Here is a 22,593-nt window from a genome sequence, read left to right on the forward strand (position 1 = left end):
AAATGGTGTCGGGCAAATATGTAAGTGGCACTTTGGTAATAGGCATTATAGTGTGTGGAATAATGTAAGTCACTATACCAGGGATGTCTGAGTAGTGCACTGCCTTATGGAGGAGCAAGGACAAAATCCAGGTACGGGAAGGGAGGGGGCGCAAAATTGCTACCTTGCACCGGGTGACGAATATCCTAGTTTCGGCCCTGTATATGAACACACGGGGGGCGGCTTGCATAGACCAGCAATGTCTCGTACTAGGACCTATGACATTGTTGTAATTATGGAACGTGAAATAAGTACAAGGAACAATCTCTGTGAAATTTGTAAAATCTTTAACAATTGGGATCATTTTTCTACTTTACATTATTTAGTTGCTAATTGTGTCCATGCAGTAAAACCTCAGATCTTCTATGTAGACATCAGCTATTGGAGACAGTGAGCAATGATCTCTTTTTCCTTAGATAAATGCTTCCTGCTGTCCTTTGGTTCATACCATGGTTACATATTCCCTGCCATAGCTTCTATGTACGTCTTCCTATTACTCCCCTTCTACCGGGAGAGGCAGCCCGAGCAGCTCCAGAAACTCAAAGTAAGAGAACACCCAGGGCCTGGAGACGCCTTGGGTCTGGTCCAAGCCGATAGATTCTTTCAGAAGCCCCCGATTAAATTGCAGCTGTTGCTCCAGAGCCGCCGTTTGCCTGTGAGGATACAGATGAGATGACTGAGTGACATTGTTACATGCTCCCTAATTATCATCTAATGAGATGTGAGGAGCTGGGCACTATCACTTCTCTATTTGGTTACATTGATACTTGGGAGCTAAAATGTGTAACAATATGGATTGAGTTCCTAGCCTGCGCGCGTCGGGCGCTCTGTCCCTAGCCTGCGCGCGTCGCGTCAGGCGCTCTGTCCCTAGCCTGCGCGCGTCGCGTCAGGTGCTCTGTCCCTAGACTGCGCGCGTCGGGCGCTCTGTCCCTAGCCTGCGCGCGTCGGGCGCTCTGTCCCTAGCCTGCGCGCGTCGGTCATTCGTGAGAGAGGTACTGACAATTTAATAATTAACCTGTGAATGAAATATCATGGACTTTGTAAGGGTGAGTTTTGGAAACAATAATTCACATATTCAACACCACCTGTGATGTGATTTATGGATTCAGTTGGCAATCTATACACATAATTGGGAAAATTATCTTATTTGTATTCAGTAATGAGTTGAGTAACCAAGTCCACAAGCTTTATCCATAACCATTTACCGTATTAGCCAGACCTTGTAAGATTTGATAAACACAGTGAAACTCACTCATGTAATTTATTTCAATAGATCCCTGTGTATATGTATGTGTGTCTAATTATATAGTGATAGAAGCACTGGTAAAGAGGCCAAAAACCTAGGACAAACGTACCTGCCATTGACCAATGTGTTCTAAAAATCCCCAGGAGAAGTCTGTTTTGTAAACAGACCAGAGTATTGACTTTTGGAAAAGTCAGTTTGGGTCCTGGGGGTGTGGATGTGAGGCGAGGGAGGGCTCCATCCACAGGCCACTCCAGGTATTGGGCCTTTCAGCCTGGTAGCAGGCTCATTAGGGCTTACACCTGGAACTGGCTGATTTAAGCTGTGTTCAGTTGTAGCTGAGTGTCTCATACTTGGGAGAGCAGGCCACAGGTTAGCTTGCTCTGAGACACTGTTGGCTGTAAACCAGAAGGTACTGTGGAGGGGGATTTTGTTTAGTCTTCTGTTAGATAGGGAACTTGCTGTCTAGTTAGTGCCCAGCCGGGCTAGGGTATATTTTATGTTTTGTTTATTTGATTGTTGAAATCGCACAATAAAAACTGGTACCGTCCAGCTTGCACGAAAATCCATGACTGGAGTGCTGGTTCCTGGCTGCTGTGTGTAAGGTGGTGTCCATCTACCCCAGGAGGGGGACCCACTACCCCGACCTTATCACAATATATATTTAATATTTTAACAGCGTCCAGCACTGCAATGTAAAAGAATGCATGGCCTGGGTGCAAATCCTGGTGTCCCAAACCGACCCCTCACACAAGCAATAGTATAGGCAGCACTCCAGGGACTTCACGAAGAAATGATCACAGCACACGGCTGAATAGACCAACGTTTCAGACGTTTGTATGTTGTTTTTATCCTTGAAATAAGATGTAGCAAAGACTCCTCTATATACACCCCACCATCAACCTCGTGTACATCGGCACCGGTCGCGGTACCCAACTTCCAGTCGCAGGCATCATCCCGGCTCGCGGATGACGTCATGACACCCGCGACCGGAAGTTGGGTACCCGGTGCCGATGTACACGAAGTTGATGGTGGGGTGGCGAGAGGCTCTCTCATGCAAAATACTGTATAGCCAAATATCTTGACTTTTTCATGCAGCCTGTGATACAGCATCGGCACACCTTCCTAAAGGACACCACTGATTGAAGAAACTGCAAAAATGTGGAAATCTACCTGATACATTATTGTTGTGTGTAGTAGATGTGATTACCTTTATACTAGCATATCACATGTACAGAGTCTTGAAGCTGTACGGAATCTGATTGAGAATAATGAGCATTATACTGGCCCTGATCTAGATTTTTTTATGGCATTTTTGAGCAGAACATTGACTCTGAACAATCTCTTCTTCAATGGCGAATATTTTCTACAATTAAAAGGCTGTGCAATGGGCTCGATCGTGGCCCCTGCGTTCGCCAATGCTTACATGTTCGCCATTGAGGATAGACTTTATTTATGAGATATATACAGTAGATGATATTCGGATCCTTTGGAATGGTTCGGCAAATGATTTTTCATGTGATATGGAAGCCATCAATGTGATGGACAATTACATCAAGTTTACATATGAATGCAGTGAGTCACACGTCCATTATTTGGATGTAATGATTAAATATATTGATAATAAATTAGTGACGAGTGTATACATAAAACTCAGGGATAAAAATACACTCCTCCACGCACATCGCAATCGTCCTGTACCTATGAAGAATGGGGTTGCCCTTTTCACCGTTTTTGTGTGCGAGGAGGATCACTAGTGAGGATCATTGCTGTCGAGGAACAGATCGATGCCATGATCCAGAAATTTCTCCAAAGGGGATATGTGGCCTCTGAGTTGGAGATGGCTGAGAAGGTGTTGGCCATGCCACGTCCGAAGAATAAATCCCATTTGTCAGCACCTACTCACACCACAGTAAGTCTATTGGGCATGCAGGCAATACACTTTGGCCTCTATTAAAAACAGATAAGAGCTGGCCTTTCCATGAAACTAATATTTTGAACTGCTATAGGAGAGGATGTAACCTAAAGGACTTTAGTTCACAATGACATTACTGACTATGGACGGTCTCGTCTGAGTCATTTCATGTCCAAAGCCAATTGGCGCTATAAATGCACGGGCTGTACTACCTGTGGTCATTTAGAAACAGGTCCATATATATTACGCATCCCTATTCAGGATACAGGATCCCAATTAGACATATTCTTACCTGTTCAAGCAAGTATGTAATATATGTGATTAAGTGGCCATGTGGTCTTGCCTATGTTGGCAAGACCATCTGCATGGTCAAAGAAAGAGCAGCCAGGCACAGGTCCACCATACGCTTGGCTTTGCAAGGTAGGTACATTGGGCCTGATTCAGACCCGCGCGCAAGTGCATAGCGCTCGCAAGCGGGTCGATGGTGGCCCAGTGCGTATGCGAGCCCCGGAGCGAGCGCAAAAAGCACTTGCTCCGTGGCTCACTACAAAAGGGGCGGCTGTTGATGCTAATCGACAGCTCTCCCCGTTTTGTAGGCGTGGCGGGGGGTGGCTTCACAAACGGAGGCGTTCCCATGCAAACGCCTGCAGTTTGTGGGCGGCCCCACTGACATCACCAGTGATGTCAGTGGGAGAGCTTCCGGCTCTATTAGAGCCGGAAGCTCTCTGGGGCTTATGGCCACGAGACCCTACCACAAGGGTCTCGTCGCAAGCCTGATGGTCGCGATGGTCTATTCAGCCGTTTGCTGTGATCTTCTCTTCGTCAAGTCCCTGGAGTGCTGCCTATACTATTGCTATATATATATATATATATATATATATATATATATATATATATATATATATACACACACACTCGTGTATATCGCTTTCCGTATTTGGTTATGTGTAGTTCTGGTAACCTAAGTCTAGGGGTATTTATTAATCATCTTAGTCGACCAAATTTTTGCCTCATCCGATCTCCTGTTCTCCATCCCTAACTCCACGTATCTCCCCCAATACCCCCCCCAGCTCCTTCTCCTCCCTCCTCTTATTTCTATGTTTCCAATAGGTCGCCTAACTCGGCCCAGTAATAATGTATAACAATTGGCTAACACATAGAATAATATGTATTATTACTGCCTTACATAGTTCTGTACCACATTATAGAGATTTGTGCCACCTCATAAATGCTAAGAACTAAAAAGGTTAATGGATGATTTTAGCATAAGACAAAGCTCAGATGTAACTATTCTGATTAATAATCTATGCCAGGGGTCTGACTAAGTGGCATCTTGTACAGTTCACCAAACCAGGCTACCGCTGTATCCCGTTGTGGAGGCCGTAAACTGGTGGGCATGTTACTGCTGACCCTCTGGCAGTGGGCAGCCGGAGGCACAACATCCAATCAAGTCGCAGCCTGAGTCTGCCACTGGGATCTAAATTGGCGGCTGCTTGAGCCACTCCTTGAAGACACCACCTCCTCTTCCTCTCCTTGCGGGCATGCATGGGAGGTCCCTCGTCTTACCAGTTGCAGGGCTGTGTTATTTTGGAGCTCACTGGGACCTCCCTTGGTGGCCGCTGGAGCTTCATGTCTGTCATCTCTTCCATAGGAACCATTGTCGGGAGGCCCCTGTTGGAATCCCTGCAGGAGCACGCTGGTGAAGGACTCTAGCACCATTCCCTACTGTCGCCTGCTGCGGTCTCAGACAAAGGTCCAACAACATAACTAAGCTAGTACTTTTCATTACCTGTCCTCCTTCTGGTGCTGTGTCTGTGTGCACTTCTATGATCGGTTAGTACCTGCTGCAGATGCCCTCCCGCTGATTGACATCACGTTCCCAGCTTGACCATGTACTTTCTCACCCATGCATGCCAACCTACCATACCTCTCCCACTCTGACCGCTCAGAGAAATCCTAATGACAGTCAGTCTCTCTATTGTTCATGCTGCCCTCATGGCTCCAAAACATTAACCACTTGCCTGGCACGGTGGTATCAGATACGACCAGTCAGAAATGCCCACTAGGCGGCTGTGGTAAGCTAATCTTCCCGCAGCCGCCTACATCAGAGGGACCTTCTGGTCCCTCTGCAAGCATGTTTGCCTTGTCAGCGTGTCCCGATCACTGCTGGCCACAGTGATCGGGCACCGTCGGCACCCCCCTACCAGCGCACTGCCATTGAAGCAGCAGCCACGGCTCATGTAGCCGTAGCTGTGTCCTGTGACCCGATCACTGTGGCCAGCAGTGATCGGGCAGCCGGCCACGGCTCTGGTAGCCGTCGCTGCTGCTCTGTATCTGGGCCACCAGCGGGACACGCTCTGGAACTACAATGTATGGGAAGCAGCAGCCGCGACTCTGGCTGCTGCTTCTATGTACCCAGGCAGCCCCCCCGCACACTCCTCCTCCTCCTCCTCGTCCTCGTCCCCCATGATGCCAGTTTTCATAAGGGCCACAATAGTGTGTGTATGTATATATGTATATGTGTGTGTGTGTATAATATATGTATGTGTGTGTGTGTGTGTGTGTGTGTGTGTGTGTGTGTGTGTGTGTGTATGTATGTATGTATATATATATATATATATATATATAATATAGCAGAGCCTCTGATTAGGGATGGCAACCGACCATCGATGGTTTGCAAACCATCGATAGTCTGACTGAAAACAAGTGGTTTGCCATTGCTGGTGGCCATCAATGTTGCACTATCGATGGCAACCCTCAATTGATGTTTAGGAAACATTGGCAGTTGTGGTCTACACAGATCTCCTCGACCAATTGCTAAACAATTGATGGTTTCTAACGATGGTTGAACCATCGATGGTACAGTCAATGGCCATCTCTACAGTATAACATAAAAGTCGCTATTTTTATGGTATACTGTGTTTTAAAAAAAAAAGTTTTGCAAATAAAATAGTGATGGATAAGTTTAAAATTATGTTTTTGACCTAATTCAATCATAAAAGAAACCGACAATTTTGGAGCGGTTTTTGGAAAAAGAATTCGTCAGTTAAGTGGTTAATAAACTTTCTTCCTTGGCCCCCAATTTGGTTTCAACCTAAAGTCTCCTCGGATCTGAGCGAACCTCCCTCACCATCCTCTCAGTGGAGGAGGGGACTGCTCCTGTGAGCACCTTCATATCAACCAGCATCTCATCCCAATTGCCTGGAGCCCCCTCTGACCTCAATGCCCCTCTCACTGCCAGCGTGATGCACCAAACAGCAGATGTCGCAGGCTGTCCGATCTGAGGCCTCTATCCATGCAGGTAAGGCTGAAGTATCCAGCCAGGGAGACCACATTGACCTCTTGGAGAATAAAATGCAAGAACTGGTGACTGCTCATAATTCGCTTGTCACAACTCATATGACCACCCTGTCAGGAAAAACCGTTCAAGGCTCGACTATCAATGTGTCCGAGAATCCCCCTGATTATTGGATGTGTTGATGCTACATGAGTGTTTGATGGACTATGAGGTCTCCCACATACATATATGCACTCACCTGGCCAACAGCTGAGCTCTTCTCTGAGCTTCTTCCAGTATAGCCCTTGCTTCTTCCTCTGCCCTCAGCCTCCTCTCCTCCGCCTCCCGCCTGTCTTGTTCTTCCTTTTCCCGTTTCCGTCTGTTGTATTCCTCCCTCTCATCCGCTGCCATCTCCAGAAGTCGGAGGCACTCCTCTGCTTGTAAATGCTCCAGTTCTATTTGCCTCTGGTGCTCTAATGCTGAGAGAATAAAAATACATGATTTGAGGCTCTAGTCGGAACTACAACTACATTGTGCACAAACATGTAGCTCTCTGAGAAGCAGCATTCTCTGTCCTCCAATAGCTGCAAACCTCAGAGCCATGACCTGATCTCCCCGCTAATACAGCCACAGCCATGACGTGATCTCCCCGCTAATATAGTCACAGCCATGACCTGATCTCCCCGCTAATACCATCAGCCATGACCTGGTCTCCCCGCTAATACAGTCAGAGCCATGACCTGGTCTCCCCGCTAATACAGCCAGAGCAGTCTCCCTGCTAATACAGCCACAGCAATGACCTGATCTCCCCGCTAAATGTAGTCACATTTCAGGCAAGTGGTGAATGTTTGTTGCGCTTACTATCCTATCTCTTAGCCAAACTAAGGAAGACACTTGGCGGCTTTGTCAGTGTTTTTTTTGCTTTCTGGGTCATAAATAAAGAGTTGTGTCACAGTCATCTGAGCACAGGAGAGCAGCACAGCCCTAAAAGCTGGACAGATGCGGAGGAAATAAACCACGCCGTGATTATTGCTTCGTTTCTAATACTTCCAGGTTTTTTTGATGGGATGTGACATAAGACTTCTTTGGACATACTGGGCCAGTTATTGGAAACTGCCATTTATTTAATTACACAGCTTATTGTTACCCTGGGAGAGAGTGACATTGCTGCTGGCTCATTATACTTTGTACTGGTACTTTGTCACAGGATCTGTAAGATAATTATATACATTCGCCCTGTCCTGCATGCATGGGAGATGTCTGCACCAGCTTTTTTTTTTTTTTTTAAAGAGGAAATAACTTGTTTATTGAAACCTCAGAAATGTTTTACATCATCTGTACCCAACATTTTATTTTTAAGATGCTCTTGTTTTTAGCTGTAATAAAATGTTAGTTACAGAAACAGCATCTATTACCTGCAGCGCTGGAATGTTTGCAACTGACATGTGGAATAATTACAGAGAGGGATTTTATTGGATGCCGGAGGTTCTGCTAACTTGTCTATGCTCGTCATCCTCATCGTCTTCCCCACCAGCCTATTCCTGGCCAACTTGTCTATGCCAGTCATCCTCATAGTCTTCCCCACCAGCCTATTCCTGGATGAGGTGCCTATGCTCGTCATCTTTATGGTCTTCCCCTCCAGCCTATTCCTGGCCAACTTGTCTATGCCAGTCATCCTCATAGTCTTCCCCACCACCCTATTCCTGGCCACCTTGCCTATGCCAGCCATCCTCATAGTCTTCCCCACCAGCCTATTCCTGGCCACCTTGCCTATGCCAGCCATCCTCATAGTCTTCCCCACCAGCCTATTCCTGGCCAACTTGTCTATGCTAGTCATCCTCATCATCTTCCCCACCAGCATAATTATGTACTATGGGCCTGATTCAGACCCACTCGCGAGCGGCTGTCCGCTCGCAAGTGGGTCGATGGTCTGCACTGAGCATGCGCATGACGGAGGGAGCTCCGTCGTGCGCATGCGCCAGACGCGACGAGCGAAGGACTTTCCTTCGCTCGTTGTGTCTGATCAAAGGGGGCGTGCTGTCGATGTTGATTGACAGCACGCCCCCTTTGGTGGGCGTGCCTCCCAGACGGGGGCGTTCCCAAGGGAACGCCTACCGTCAGAAGCCGGCCCACTGACATCACTAGTGATGTCAGTGGGAGTGATTTTGGCTCTGATAGAGCCAAAATCACTCCGGGCCTTGCGGTTGAGAAACTCAACCGCAGGCTCCGGCTCGCAGTGGCGATGGTCAAGACCATCGCGGCCATCAACCTGCACGCTCGTACAGGCTGTGGGTGGAGACCCACAGCTATACGAGCGTCCAGGAGGACGCTCCATAATTATGGAGGACGGCCCTCATTCAGAGCGTGCGCTCTGCTCAGAGCTTCCGGCTCTGAATGAGGGCCAATGTGTGTTGCTATACCCAGAATGGGAATGGACTGTGGTGGGCAGGTATTACAGGGAGCAGTTGGTACCCCCCTGCGTCCTCGGGGTGAGACATAACCCAACGTACGTGTCCTCTCATAGCTGAAGAGACACTGTCCTTACAATTATCTGTTATATACTGTAAGATATACACATGTGTAACTGCACCCAAGTCAGACGCATTCGCACTGCGCGCACGGAACTAAATGTAATTCACACCCCATGCTGAGTTACTGTACATGCAGAGGCACCGGCCCGATCCACGTGCTTGTGGCAATAACCATCATTATAAGCCGTATGCCTGGTGCCAGGGATCAGACTACTGAACTCTCCGTATCCCCCCCTACAGGTCTATGACATTACCACTACAATGGCGCCTTCGCCGACGCACGGATCTATGAGCGAGTCCTAGGCATCTCATAATGGGAGTAACTGGGTGACCCGCTCATAGATCTGTGCGTCGACGAAGGCGCCATTGTATTACGTTACCTTTTCTCTCTGTCTCTTCCTGCTGCTTCCGTCTCTGTATTTCCTGCAGTTTGCGGCGGTGTTCCTCTTGCTGCTGCCGCGCTCGCTCTGCTGTCTGCTGTTCCAGCTGCATCCTCCGAGCCTCCTCCTGCGCCTGGCACTGCTTCTCTTCCTCCTCCTGCTGCTTTCTCAGGCTGTAATCACACAGCGTACATCTCACCGTCAGCAACAGCGCCGGGCACCCAGGAACGCGCTCACTTTTCTCTCTTTTTATAAATAACTATTTTATCAGTAATGTTATATATATATTTTGTATTTTTTTTAACAGACAGCGGCAGAAGATCCAGCATTAGATGTAAAATCCATATAAAAAGGGGTAAAATGAGGGCGACACCGGAGCAGGGAGAGAGTGGGGGATTGGGGCGACACCGGAGCAGGGAGAGAGTGGGGGATTGGGGCGACACCGGAGCAGGGAGAGAGAGGGGGATTGGGGCGACACCGGAGCAGGGAGAGAGTGGGGGATTGGGGCGACACCGGAGCAGGGAGAGAGTGGGGGATTGGGGCGACACCGGAGCAGGGAGAGAGTGGGGGATTGGGGCGACTCCGGAGCAGGGAGAGAGAGGGGGATTGGGGCGACTCCGGAGCAGGGAGAGAGAGGGGGATTGGGGCGACTCCAGAGCAGGGAGAGAGTGGGGGATTGGGGCGACTCCAGAGCAGGGAGAGAGTGGGGGATTGGGGCGACACCGGAACAGGGAGAGAGTGGGGGATTGGGGCGACACCGGAACAGGGAGAGAGTGGAGGATTGGGGCGACACCGGAGCAGGGAGAGAGTGGAGGATTGGGGCTTACACAGCTGGGAGAGAGTGGAGGATTGGGGCGACACCGGAGCAGGGATGGAGTGGAGGATTGGGGCTTACACAGCTGGGAGAACACATTCTCTTGTTTTGTGTATTGTGTGTGATGCCCTCGGAGCTCCAGCGCTGGATATGTCCAGTTGTAGTGAGCACAGAATATATATTATCACACATGCACGTGTAAGTAATAGTTTATATATGAAGCGTTGTAGTTACCGGTAAGCTGACCTTTACTCACAGCCTGATCAGTACGCAAGATAGCGCAAACATCGGTAACATCAAGAACCATCGGAGCCATTAGCATAACAGTGGTTGACCTGACCTGCCGCAGGATTTTGGCCGCTGCCGGTGTACAGCTTACGGTATGGCTGTGTATGCCGCCGTACTGCCTTGATTATGCATGCCCCTATAACGGCGTTATAACGCCTGCGTTCGCCTGACCACCCCCCGTCACCACTCACAAATGGCACTTCCTGTCAATCAGTATCGGAAGGGTCTGCATGCACACTGCGTTTGGTCTGCGTACCATAACCCGATTGCACTGGCTAGTTCATGCACGTGCAGTGCGAATTAATCGACCGATTGCGTGCGTTCTCTCCTCTGCGTTCCTTGCTGAATCGGGCCCTGTGTCTGCATGGCTTAGGTAAGCACCACTGACAGCACCTGTAGGGACTGGGGTCTTCGCTCCACCCAACTCCGCAGGGACATAATCACAACTGAAACCAAATCACCTTTGTGCATTTTACATCTAAGAAAACAAAAACTTTCCCACCATGCATCAACGTCGTCTCCGTCCTGTGCTGGAAGGGGATGATCCCAGCTCTATACTGAACGCTGGAACGGGATGATCCCAGCTCTATACTGACCTCTGGAACAGGATGATCCCAGCTCTACACTGACCGCTGGAACGGGATGATTTCAGCTCTATACTGACCTCTGGAACGGGACGATCCCAGCTCTATACTGACCGCATCTCCGCTGCCCTTCTCTGCTGCTGCTCCTCCAGCTCTTCCTGCATCTTCTCCATCCTCTCCTGTTGTTCCCTCTCCAGCAGCAGCTGCTCTTCGCGTTCCCGTCTCTTCCGTTCCACCTCCAGCCTCCTCCTCTCGGCTTTCTCTGACAGTGCCCGAGCTCGCGATGACCGCCGCTGATGGACAGAGCTGCCAGCAGGCTGGAAATCTGCCATCTACAAATGCAGATGCTGAAACAGTAAAATCATACTGACAAAGGGACGGCTGTGAGAACATTGAGTTACTCTGCTGGCCTGTAAGACAATGGCCGAACGCCCGGATCACTAAAGCTTCAACTGAAACAGATCGATACAAATATATCAGATCTCCAATCACCAGCCCTGTAGAAGACCAAGATCATACCTGGATGATGATAGGAGAGTAGGGAGCAGCTGTCCTGCAATGTTCATTTATCAGGAATTCCAAAGCTAAACTCTGCTGTCTTTAGGGGCTTATTTACTAAGCGTTGGACTCTACAACCCAGCGCTTCAGATACTAACTATGCCCAAGATGTAAAATGGCCATGTCTTGCTAGTAAAAGCATTGCCCCTTTAAATTTTGGGAATAAACACCCACCGTGGACAGAGTAGATACCAACCACGGGAGCTTAATGATCGTGACTTGCGGCGTCTGGCCAGAATCGTCCGTGGTAACAGACAAGCGACACTGGCTCATATCACATCCACATTCAATGCAGGAGGTACCAGATGGTCAGTGCAGCGTTCTTTAGCTTCCATGGGATATGGGAGCAGAAGACCCACCAGAGTGCCATGATAACACTACGACACCGGGCACAGCCCCTCACCTGAGCGTGACACGTCGCTAATTGGACCCTGGAGGACTGACAACTTGTGCCGTGGTCCAATGAGTTCCAGTTGTTTCAGACTGATGGTAGGATGTGTATATATATATATATATATATATATATATATACACACACACACACACACACACATATATATATACATACACACACACACACACACACACACACACACACATATATATATATATATACACACACACACACACACACACATATATATATACATACACACACACACACACATATATATATACATACACACACACACACACACACACACAGAACAGGATAGTTACCTCAGAGGTCGCATCTGATGCTTCGCTGTAGGCTTGGTCATCTTCAGCCTGATTTGTCACTTCACCTGTGCTGGTGGCGTGTTTCTCGGCGGTTTGCTCTGCGTTCTGGCTGGGCACTTGCAGCGTAAGCCCGGTGTCTGAGCCAGATCGCAGCTCTGTGGAGTCACTCGGCGTAGGAGTTCTTTCTTCATATCTATCTACTACATAAGGGTCCTCACTTTCATTATCCGTATCATCCCCCTCCTCTTCCTGCGCCTCCTGAAGTGGTGTCTGAGTTCCCTGAGTGGTCTCTGGCCTCTGTACTTGTCCTGAGGGTCTCTTTGGATAAGAGATTATGCCTTCTACTTTCTTATCTTTGGGTTGTCCTGTAACATGTAATAAACTACCATCAGAGGGAGCCAAAGGGCAGTACAGCAAAGCTAGCGGAGTGCAAACTACCCCCAATCTACCATCAGAGGGAGCCAAAGGGCAGTACAGCAAAGCTAGCGGAATGCAAACTACCCCAATCTACCATCAGAGGGAGCCAAAGGGCAGTACAGCAAAGCTAGCGGAATGCAAACTACCCCAATCTACCATCAGAGGAAGCCAAAGGGCAGTACAGCAAAGCTAGCGGAATGCAAACTACCCCAGTCTACCATCAGAGGAAGCCAAAGGGCAGTACAGCAAAGCTAGCGGAGTGCAAACTACCCCCAATCAACCATCAGAGGAAGCCAAAGGGCAGTACAGCAAAACTAGCGGAATGCAAACTACCCCAATCTACCATCAGAGGGAGCCAAAGGGCAGTACAGCAAAACTAGCGGAATGCAAACTACCCCAATCTACCATCAGAGGGAGCCAAAGGGCAGTACAGCAAAGCTAGCGGAATGCAAACTACCCCGATCCTAAATTATTACACTTCAATTTTTTTTTACTTCTTTGATTTACTAATTATTCACCTCTCTTTGGGCCTGATTCAGCGAGGATCGCAACTGCTAATACGCACGCAATCAGCCGATTGTTGTGTACTGCGCATGCATCACAGTGCGTGTGTGCGAACCGGCCACTGTGATCAGGACTGCGATCGCAGTGACTACGCAAACCCATCGCAGAGTGATTAGCGGGAATGGCCATGTGTGTGTGGTGACGGGAGGGTGGTCAGTGAAACGCAGACGTGCCGCCAGTGCATTTTAATGCTGTTGCATGGGCGTGCATAAATTATCCACTGCGATGCCGTACGCCGCCTTCACTTTGCAAAGTTTCCCAGCTGCAACAGGTTACTCACCGACGCTCGGGTTACCGGGGCCCCTCACCGACGCTCGGGTTATGGCCAGGTATTCCTTGTTACCCTTCCATGACGGAGCTATTTGTGGCGTGTGGTGACCCATGTCCACCATCGGTCAGTATCACAGATTGCTGTACTGCGGCCTGACCTAGGCACTGTGCTCGCCTGTCATAGTCCTGCACTGAGGGATATCCTAGTACCCTACCCCGACTCCTGTCTCTCCATCCTCCACATCGGCCCCTGACATTTACCTACAACAAAGGCAGATTTTCCCTGTTCTGCCCCAGCTCCCGGATTTGCCCTCTTAGCCGCTTTGGCCTCAGGTCTCTCGGGTTTTCTTGTCTTCTCGGTTTTGGTTTTTCCCTTCCGTCTTGTGTTCTCTTTTTTCTATAAAGAGAATAAGTGGGAGGCACATATAGAAACCATTGTAATTCCTACACGTTCACCTGATTTGGATGTAATTACCCTCAAATGAAATCTGAAAGTCTGCAGGTAAATCACATCTTGTTTGTTTCATTTCAAAGCCATTGTGGTGGTGACTAGAGGCCAAAATATGATTATTCTGTCAATGTCCCAATATTTATGCACCTGACTCTGTGTGTGTGTGTGTGTGTGTGTGTGTGTGTGTGTGTGTGTGTGTGTGTGTGTGTGTGTGTGTGTGTGTGTGTGTGTGTGTGTGTGTGTGTGTGTGTGTGTGTGTGTGTGTGTGTGTGTGTGTGTGTGTGTGTGTATGTGTGTGTATATATATATATATATGCACACACACACAAAGTTTGTTTCATGAAACTCGCTCACTTCATACTAATTTGCACTCCAATTAGAAATGCGCTACCTGCAGCGAGGGTGTGCAAATTTTGTACAAAAAGTGAACTGGGAGAAGAAAATGATAAGGTGGGGAAACCATCCTAGACTCCCAAAAATTGTCAGCTGAGAGAACAGAACCATACAGAAGGCTGATGGAGGCCATAAGGAAAGTACTGGAGGCTGCTGGTGGCCATAAGGAAAATACTGGAGGCCATAAGGAAAATACTGGAGGCTGCTGGTGGCCATAAGGAAAATACTGGAGGCTGCTGGTGGCCATAAGGAATGTACTGGAGATTGCTGGTGGCCATAAGGAAAATACTGGAGGCTGCTGATTGCCATAAGGAAAATACTGGAGGCTGCTGGTGGCCATAAGGAAAGTACTGGAGGTTCGTAACAGATGTTAAATATTTTTTTTTTATGCACTTTTGTATAATGATTTAATAATGATAGGAAGTGTTGCCCATCAAAATAAAGCCTTTCTAGCTTTTTGGGGTACAAAAAAAATGCTTGTACAGTGATTTTGTAGCATCTGTACAACATCATTACACCACCACCTACCTGTCCCCCATCATTACACCACCACCTACCTGTCCTACATCATTTACACCTCCACATACCTGTCCCCCATCATTTACACCTCCACATACCTGTCCCCCATCATTTACACCTCCACATACCTGTCCTACATCATTTACACCTCCACATACCTGTCCCCCATCATTTACACCTCTACATACCTGCCCCACATCATTTACACCTCCACCTACCTGTCCTACATCATTTACACCTCCACCTACCTGTCCTACATCATTTACACCTCCACATACCTGTCCCCCATCATTTACACTTCCACAAACCTGTCCCTCATCATTTACATCTCCACATACCTGTCCCCCATCATTTACACCTCCACCTACCTATCCTACATCATTTACACCTCCACCTACCTGTCCCACATCATTTACACCCCAACATACCTGTCCCACATCATTTACACCTCCCTGTCCCACATCATTTACACCTCCACCTACCTGTCCTACATCATTTACACCCCCACATACCTGTCCCACATCATTTACACCTCCACCTACCTGTCCCCCATCATTTACACCTCCCTGTCCCCATCATTTACACCTCCACATACCTGTCCCACATCATTTACACCTCCACATACCTGACCTACATCATTTACACCTCCACAAACCTGTCCCCCATCATTTACACCTCCACAAACTTGTCCCCCATCATTTACATCTCCACATACCTGTCCCCCATCATTTACACCTCCACATACCTGTCCTACATCATTTACACCTCCACATACCTGTCCCCCATCATTTACACCTCCACCTACCTATCCTACATCATTTACACCTCCACATACCTGTCCCACATCATTTACACCCCAACATACCTGTCCCCCATCATTTACACCTCCACATACCTGTCCCCCATCATTTACACCTCCACATACCTGTCCTACATCATTTACACCTACCTGTCCCCATCATTTACACCTCCGCATGCCTGTCCCAGACTGACATGTCTTTTATTGGCATGAGTGCCTGATTATTGATTGGGTGGGGTGTACCCGAGGTTTTCCTACCTTTTCACCTGATCAGGGGGTGCGCACAAAAAGCTGCTAATTTCCTCAGAAAAGTCATTGTGTGTATGGAATTGGATTACCGCTGAAATTTGCGATGTAAGTTCACCACAAGAACAGCTCACAGGACCCAACTGGAGTGACCCATTACTGTTCTGTGTAATTCATGGCAGCAAATAACATGGGTGAAGCCTCAATCAGCTCAGTACAAGCAAGAAATAGAAACCTTCCTGAAACATGTGACTCCTCCCACCCAGAACATACGCCACATAACTCCTCCCTCCTACACCCCCAGTAATGTATACAGTGCGACTCCTCCTACACCCCCAGTAATGTATACAGTGCGACTCCTCCTACACCCCCAGTAATGTATACAGTGCGACTCCTCCTACAACCCCGGGAATGTATACAGTGCGACTCCTCCTACACCCCCAGTAATGTATGCAGTGCGACTCCTCCCTCCTACACACCGGAATATGTGGTACGTGACTCCTCCCCTCCTACACCCCCGGGAATGTATACAGTGCGACTCCTCCCTCCTACACTCCCGGGAATGTATACAGTGCGACTCCTCCTACACCCCCAGTAATGTATACAGTGCGACTCCTCCTACACCCCCGGGAATGTATACAGTGCGACTCCTCCCCTCCTACACCCCCGGGAATGTATACATTGCGACTCCTCCTACACCCCCAGTAATGTATACAGTGCAACTCCTCCTACACCCCCAGTAATGTATACAGTGCGGCGACTCCTACACCCCCAGTAATGTATACAGTGCGACTCCTCCTACACCCCCAGTAATGTATACAGTAACTCCTCCTACACCCCCAGTAATGTATACAGTGCGACTCCTCCTACACCCCCAGTAATGTATACAGTGCGACTCCTCCTACACCCCCAGTAATGTATACAGTAACTCCTCCTACACCCCCAGTAATGTATACAGTGCGACTCCTCCTACACCCCCAGTAATGTATACAGTGCGACTCCGCCTACACCCCCAGTAATGTATACAGTAACTCCTCCTACACCCCCAGTAATGTATGCAGTGCGACTCCTCCTACACCCCCAGTAATGTATGCAGTGCGACTCCTCCCTCCTACACACCGGAATATGTGGTACGTGACTCCTCCCCTCCTACACCCCCGGGAATGTATACAGTGTGACTCCTCCTACACCCCCAGTAATATATACAGTGCGACTCCTCCTACACCCCCAGTAATGTATACAGTGCGACTCCTCCCTCCTACACCCCCGGGAATGTATACAGTGCGACTCCTCCCTCCTACACCCCCAGTAATGTATACAGTGTAACTCCTCCTACACCCCCAGTAATGTATGCAGTGCGACTCCTCCTACACCCCCAGTAATGTATGCAGTGCGACTCCTCCCTCCTACACACCGGAATATGTGGTACGTGACTCCTCCCCTCCTACACCCCCGGGAATGTATACAGTGTGACTCCTCCTACACCCCCAGTAATATATACAGTGCGACTCCTCCTACACCCCCAGTAATGTATACAGTGCGACTCCTCCTACACCCCCAGTAATGTATACAGTGCGACTCCTCCTACACCCCCAGTAATGTATACAGTGCGACTCCTCCTACACCCCCAGTAATGTATACAGTGCGACTCCTCCTACACCCCCAGTAATGTATGCAGTGCGACTCCTCCTACACCCCCAGTAATGTATACAGTGCGACTCCTCCTACACCCCCAGTAATGTATGCAGTGAGACTCCTCCTACACCCCCAGTAATGTATACAGTGCGACTCCTCCTACACCCCCAGTAATGTATACAGTGTGACTCCTCCTACACCCCCAGTAATGTATGCAGTGTGACTCCTCCTACACCCCCAGTAATGTATGCAGTGTGACTCCTCCTACACCCCCAGTAATGTATGCAGTGCGACTCCTCCTACACCCCCGGGAATGTATACAGTGAGACTCCTCCTACACCCCCAGTAATGTATACAGTGCGACTCCTCCTACACCCCCAGTAATGTACACCCCCAGTAATGTATGCAGTGCGACTCCTCCTACACCCCCGGGAATGTATGCAGTGCGACTCTTCCTACACCCCCGGGAATGTATGCAGTGCGACTCCTCCTACACCCCCAGTAATGTATGCAGTGTGACTCCTCCTACACCCCCAGTAATGTATACAGTGCGACTCCTCCTACACCCACAGTAATGTATACAGTGCGACTCCTCCTACACCCCTAGTAATGTATGCAGTACGACTCCTCCTACACCCCCAGTAATGTATGCAGTGCGACTCCTCCTACACCCCCAGTAATGTATACAGTGCGACTCCTCCTACACCCCCAGTAATGTATACAGTGCGACTCCTCCTACACCCCCAGTAATGTATGAAGTGCGACTCCTCCCTCCTACACACCGGAATATGTGGTACGTGACTCCTCCCCTCCTACACCCCCGGGAATGTATACAGTGTGACTCCTCCTACACCCCCAGTAATGTATACAGTGCGACTCCTCCTACACCCCCAGTAATGTATGCAGTGCGACTCCTCCTACACCCCCGGGAATGTATGCAGTGTGACTCCTCCTACACCCCCAGTAATGTATACAGTGCGACTCCTCCTACACCCCCGGGAATGTATACAGTGCGACTCCTCCTACACCCCCAGTAATGTATGCAGTGCGACTCCTCCTACACCCCCAGTAATGTATACAGTGTGACTCCTACAGTGTGACTCCTCCTACACCCCCAGTAATGTATGCAGTGTGACTCCTCCTACACCCCCAGTAATGTATACAGTGCGACTCCTCCTACACCCCCGGGAATGTATACAGTGCGACTCCTCCTACACCCCCAGTAATGTATGCAGTGCGACTCCTCCTACACCCCCGGGAATGTATACAGTGTGACTCCTCCAACACCCCCAGTAATGTATACAGTGCGACTCCTCCTACACCCCCAGTAATGTATGCAGTGCGACTCCTCCTACACCCCCAGTAATGTATACAGTGCGACTCCTCCTACACCCACAGTAATGTATACAGTGCGACTCCTCCTACACCCCTAGTAATGTATGCAGTACGACTCCTCCTACACCCCCAGTAATGTATGCAGTGCGACTCCTCCTACACCCCCAGTAATGTATACAGTGCGACTCCTCCTACACCCCCAGTAATGTATGCAGTGCGACTCCTCCCTCCTACACACCGGAATATGTGGTACGTGACTCCTCCCCTCCTACACCCCCGGGAATGTATACAGTGTGACTCCTCCTACACCCCCAGTAATGTATACAGTGCGACTCCTCCTACACCCCCAGTAATGTATACAGTGCGACTCCTCCTACACCCCCAGTAATGTATGCAGTGCGACTCCTCCTACACCCCCGGGAATGTATGCAGTGTGACTCCTCCTACACCCCCAGTAATGTATACAGTGCGACTCCTCCTACACCCCCGGGAATGTATACAGTGCGACTCCTCCTACACCCCCAGTAATGTATACAGTGTGACTCCTACAGTGTGACTCCTCCTACACCCCCAGTAATGTATGCAGTGTGACTCCTCCTACACCCCCAGTAATGTATACAGTGCGACTCCTCCTACACCCCCAGTAATGTATACAGTGCGACTCCTCCTACACCACCGGGAATGTATGCAGTGCGACTCCTCCTACACCCCCAGTAATGTATACAGTGCGACTCCTCCTACACCCCCAGTAATGTATACAGTGTGACTCCTCCTACACCCCTGGGAATGTATACAGTGCGACTCCTCCCTCCTACACACCGGAATATGTGGTACGCGACTCCTCCCCTCCTACACCCCCGGGAATGTATACAGTGTGACTCTGCCTACACCCCCAGTAATGTATACAGTGCGACTCCTCCTACACCCCCGGGAATGTATACAGTGGGACTCCTCCTACACCCCCAGTAATGTATACAGTGCGACTCCTCCTACACCCCCAGTAATGTATACAGTGCGACTCCTCCTACACCCCCAGTAATGTATACAGTGTTACTCCTCCTACACCCCCAGTAATGTATACAGTGCGACTCCTCCTATACCCCCGGGAATGTATACAGTGCGACTCCTCCTACACCCCCAGTAATGTATACAGTGCGACTCCTCCTACACCCCCAGTAATGTATACAGTGCGACTCCTCCTACACCCCCAGTAATGTATACAGTGTGACTCCTCCTTCACCCCCAGTAATGTATGCAGTGCGACTCCTCCTACACCCCCAGTAATGTATGCAGTGCGACTCCTCCTACACCCCCAGTAATGTATACAGTGTGACTCCTCCCCTCCTACACCCCCAGTAATGTATGCAGTGTGACTCCTCCTACACCCCAGTAATGTATACAGTGCGACTCCTCCTACACCCCCGGGAATGTATACAGTGTGACTCCTCCCCTCCTACACCCCCAGTAATGTATGCAGTGCGACTCCTCCTACACCCCAGTAATGTATACAGTGCGACTCCTCCTACACCCCCAGTAATGTATACAGTGCGACTCCTCCTACACCCCCAGTAATGTATACAGTGTGACTCCTCCCCTCCTACACCCCCAGTAATGTATGCAGTGTGACTCCTCCTACACCCCAGTAATGTATACAGTGCGACTCCTCCTACACCCCCGGGAATGTATACAGTGTGACTCCTCCCCTCCTACACCCCCAGGAATGTATGCAGTGCGACTCCTCCTACACCCCCAGTAATGTATACAGTAACTCCTCCTACACCCCCAGTAATGTATACAGTGCGACTCCTCCTACACCCCCAGTAATGTATACAGTAACTCCTCCTACACCCCCAGTAATGTATGCAGTGCGACTCCTCCTACACCCCCAGTAATGTATGCAGTGCGACTCCTCCCTCCTACACACCGGAATATGTGGTACGTGACTCCTCCCCTCCTACACCCCCGGGAATGTATACAGTGTGACTCCTCCTACACCCCCAGTAATATATACAGTGCGACTCCTCCTACACCCCCAGTAATGTATACAGTGCGACTCCTCCCTCCTACACCCCCGGGAATGTATACAGTGCGACTCCTCCCTCCTACACCCCCAGTAATGTATACAGTGCAACTCCTCCTACACCCCCAGTAATGTATACAGTGCGACTCCTCCTACACCCCCAGTAATGAATACAGTGCGACTCCTCCTACACCCCCAGTAATGTATACAGTGCGACTCCTCCTACACCCCCAGTAATGTATACAGTGCGACTCCTCCTACACCCCCAGTAATGTATACAGTGCGACTCCTCCTACACCCCCAGTAATGTATACAGTGCGACTCCTCCTACACCCCCAGTAATGTATGCAGTGCGACTCCTCCTACACCCCCAGTAATGTATGCAGTGCGACTCCTCCTACACCCCCGGGAATGTATACAGTGAGACTCCTCCTACACCCCCAGTAATGTATACAGTGCGACTCCTCCTACACCCCCAGTAATGTATGCAGTGCGACTCCTCCTACACCCCCGGGAATGTATGCAGTGCGACTCTTCCTACACCCCCGGGAATGTATGCAGTGCGACTCCTCCTACACCCCCAGTAATGTATGCAGTGCGACTCCTCCTACACCCCTAGTAATGTATGCAGTACGACTCCTCCTACACCCCCAGTAATGTATGCAGTGCGACTCCTCCTACACCCCCAGTAATGTATACAGTGCGACTCCTCCTACACCCCCAGTAATGTATGCAGTGCGACTCCTCCCTCCTACACACCGGAATATGTGGTACGTGACTCCTCCCCTCCTACACCCCCGGGAATGTATACAGTGTGACTCCTCCTACACCCCCAGTAATGTATACAGTGCGACTCCTCCTACACCCCCAGTAATGTATACAGTGCGACTCCTCCTACACCCCCAGTAATGTATGCAGTGCGACTCCTCCTACACCCCCGGGAATGTATGCAGTGTGACTCCTCCTACACCCCCAGTAATGTATGCAGTGCGACTCCTCCTACACCCCCAGTAATGTATACAGTGCGACTCCTCCTACACCCCCGGGAATGTATACAGTGCGACTCCTCCTACACCCCCAGTAATGTATGCAGTGCGACTCCTCCTACACCCCCAGTAATGTATACAGTGTGACTCCTACAGTGTGACTCCTCCTACACCCCCAGTAATGTATGCAGTGCGACTCCTCCTACACCCCCAGTAATGTATACAGTGTGACTCCTACAGTGTGACTCCTCCTACACCCCCAGTAATGTATGCAGTGTGACTCCTCCTACACCCCCAGTAATGTATACAGTGCGACTCCTCCTACACCCCCGGGAATGTATACAGTGCGACTCCTCCTACACCCCCAGTAATGTATACAGTGCGACTCCTCCTACACCCCCAGTAATGTATGCAGTGCGACTCCTCCTACACCCCCGGGAATGTATACAGTGTGACTCCTCCAACACCCCCAGTAATGTATACAGTGCGACTCCTCCTACACCCCCAGTAATGTATGCAGTGCGACTCCTCCTACACCCCCAGTAATGTATACAGTGCGACTCCTCCTACACCCACAGTAATGTATACAGTGCGACTCCTCCTACACCC

At 49.6% G+C, this 22,593-nt stretch overlaps 1 protein-coding gene across 3 annotated transcripts in view; it reads right to left on the reverse strand.

Moving 5' to 3' along the window:
- Positions 1-316: 316 nt before the first annotated feature.
- Positions 317-22,593, reverse strand: part of KIAA2012 (KIAA2012 ortholog) — a 287,207-nt gene continuing 264,930 nt past the window's right edge. For all 3 annotated transcript variants that reach the window (XM_088460713.1, XM_088460714.1, XM_088460715.1), the window contains 6 exons: positions 13,862-13,997; positions 12,350-12,714; positions 11,186-11,403; positions 9,386-9,558; positions 6,734-6,953; positions 317-692 (listed from right to left, as the gene is read on the reverse strand). In XM_088460713.1, the coding sequence (XP_088316839.1) occupies positions 533-692; positions 6,734-6,953; positions 9,386-9,558; positions 11,186-11,403; positions 12,350-12,714; positions 13,862-13,997 (1,272 nt within the window). In that variant the 3' untranslated portion in view covers positions 317-532. The remainder of the gene's footprint in view (positions 693-6,733; positions 6,954-9,385; positions 9,559-11,185; positions 11,404-12,349; positions 12,715-13,861; positions 13,998-22,593) is intronic.

The sequence above is a fragment of the Taudactylus pleione genome, unplaced genomic scaffold (genome assembly GCF_031769625.1).
Source record: "Taudactylus pleione unplaced genomic scaffold, aTauple2 ptg000976l, whole genome shotgun sequence".
NCBI classification, from domain to species: domain Eukaryota; kingdom Metazoa; phylum Chordata; class Amphibia; order Anura; family Myobatrachidae; genus Taudactylus; species Taudactylus pleione.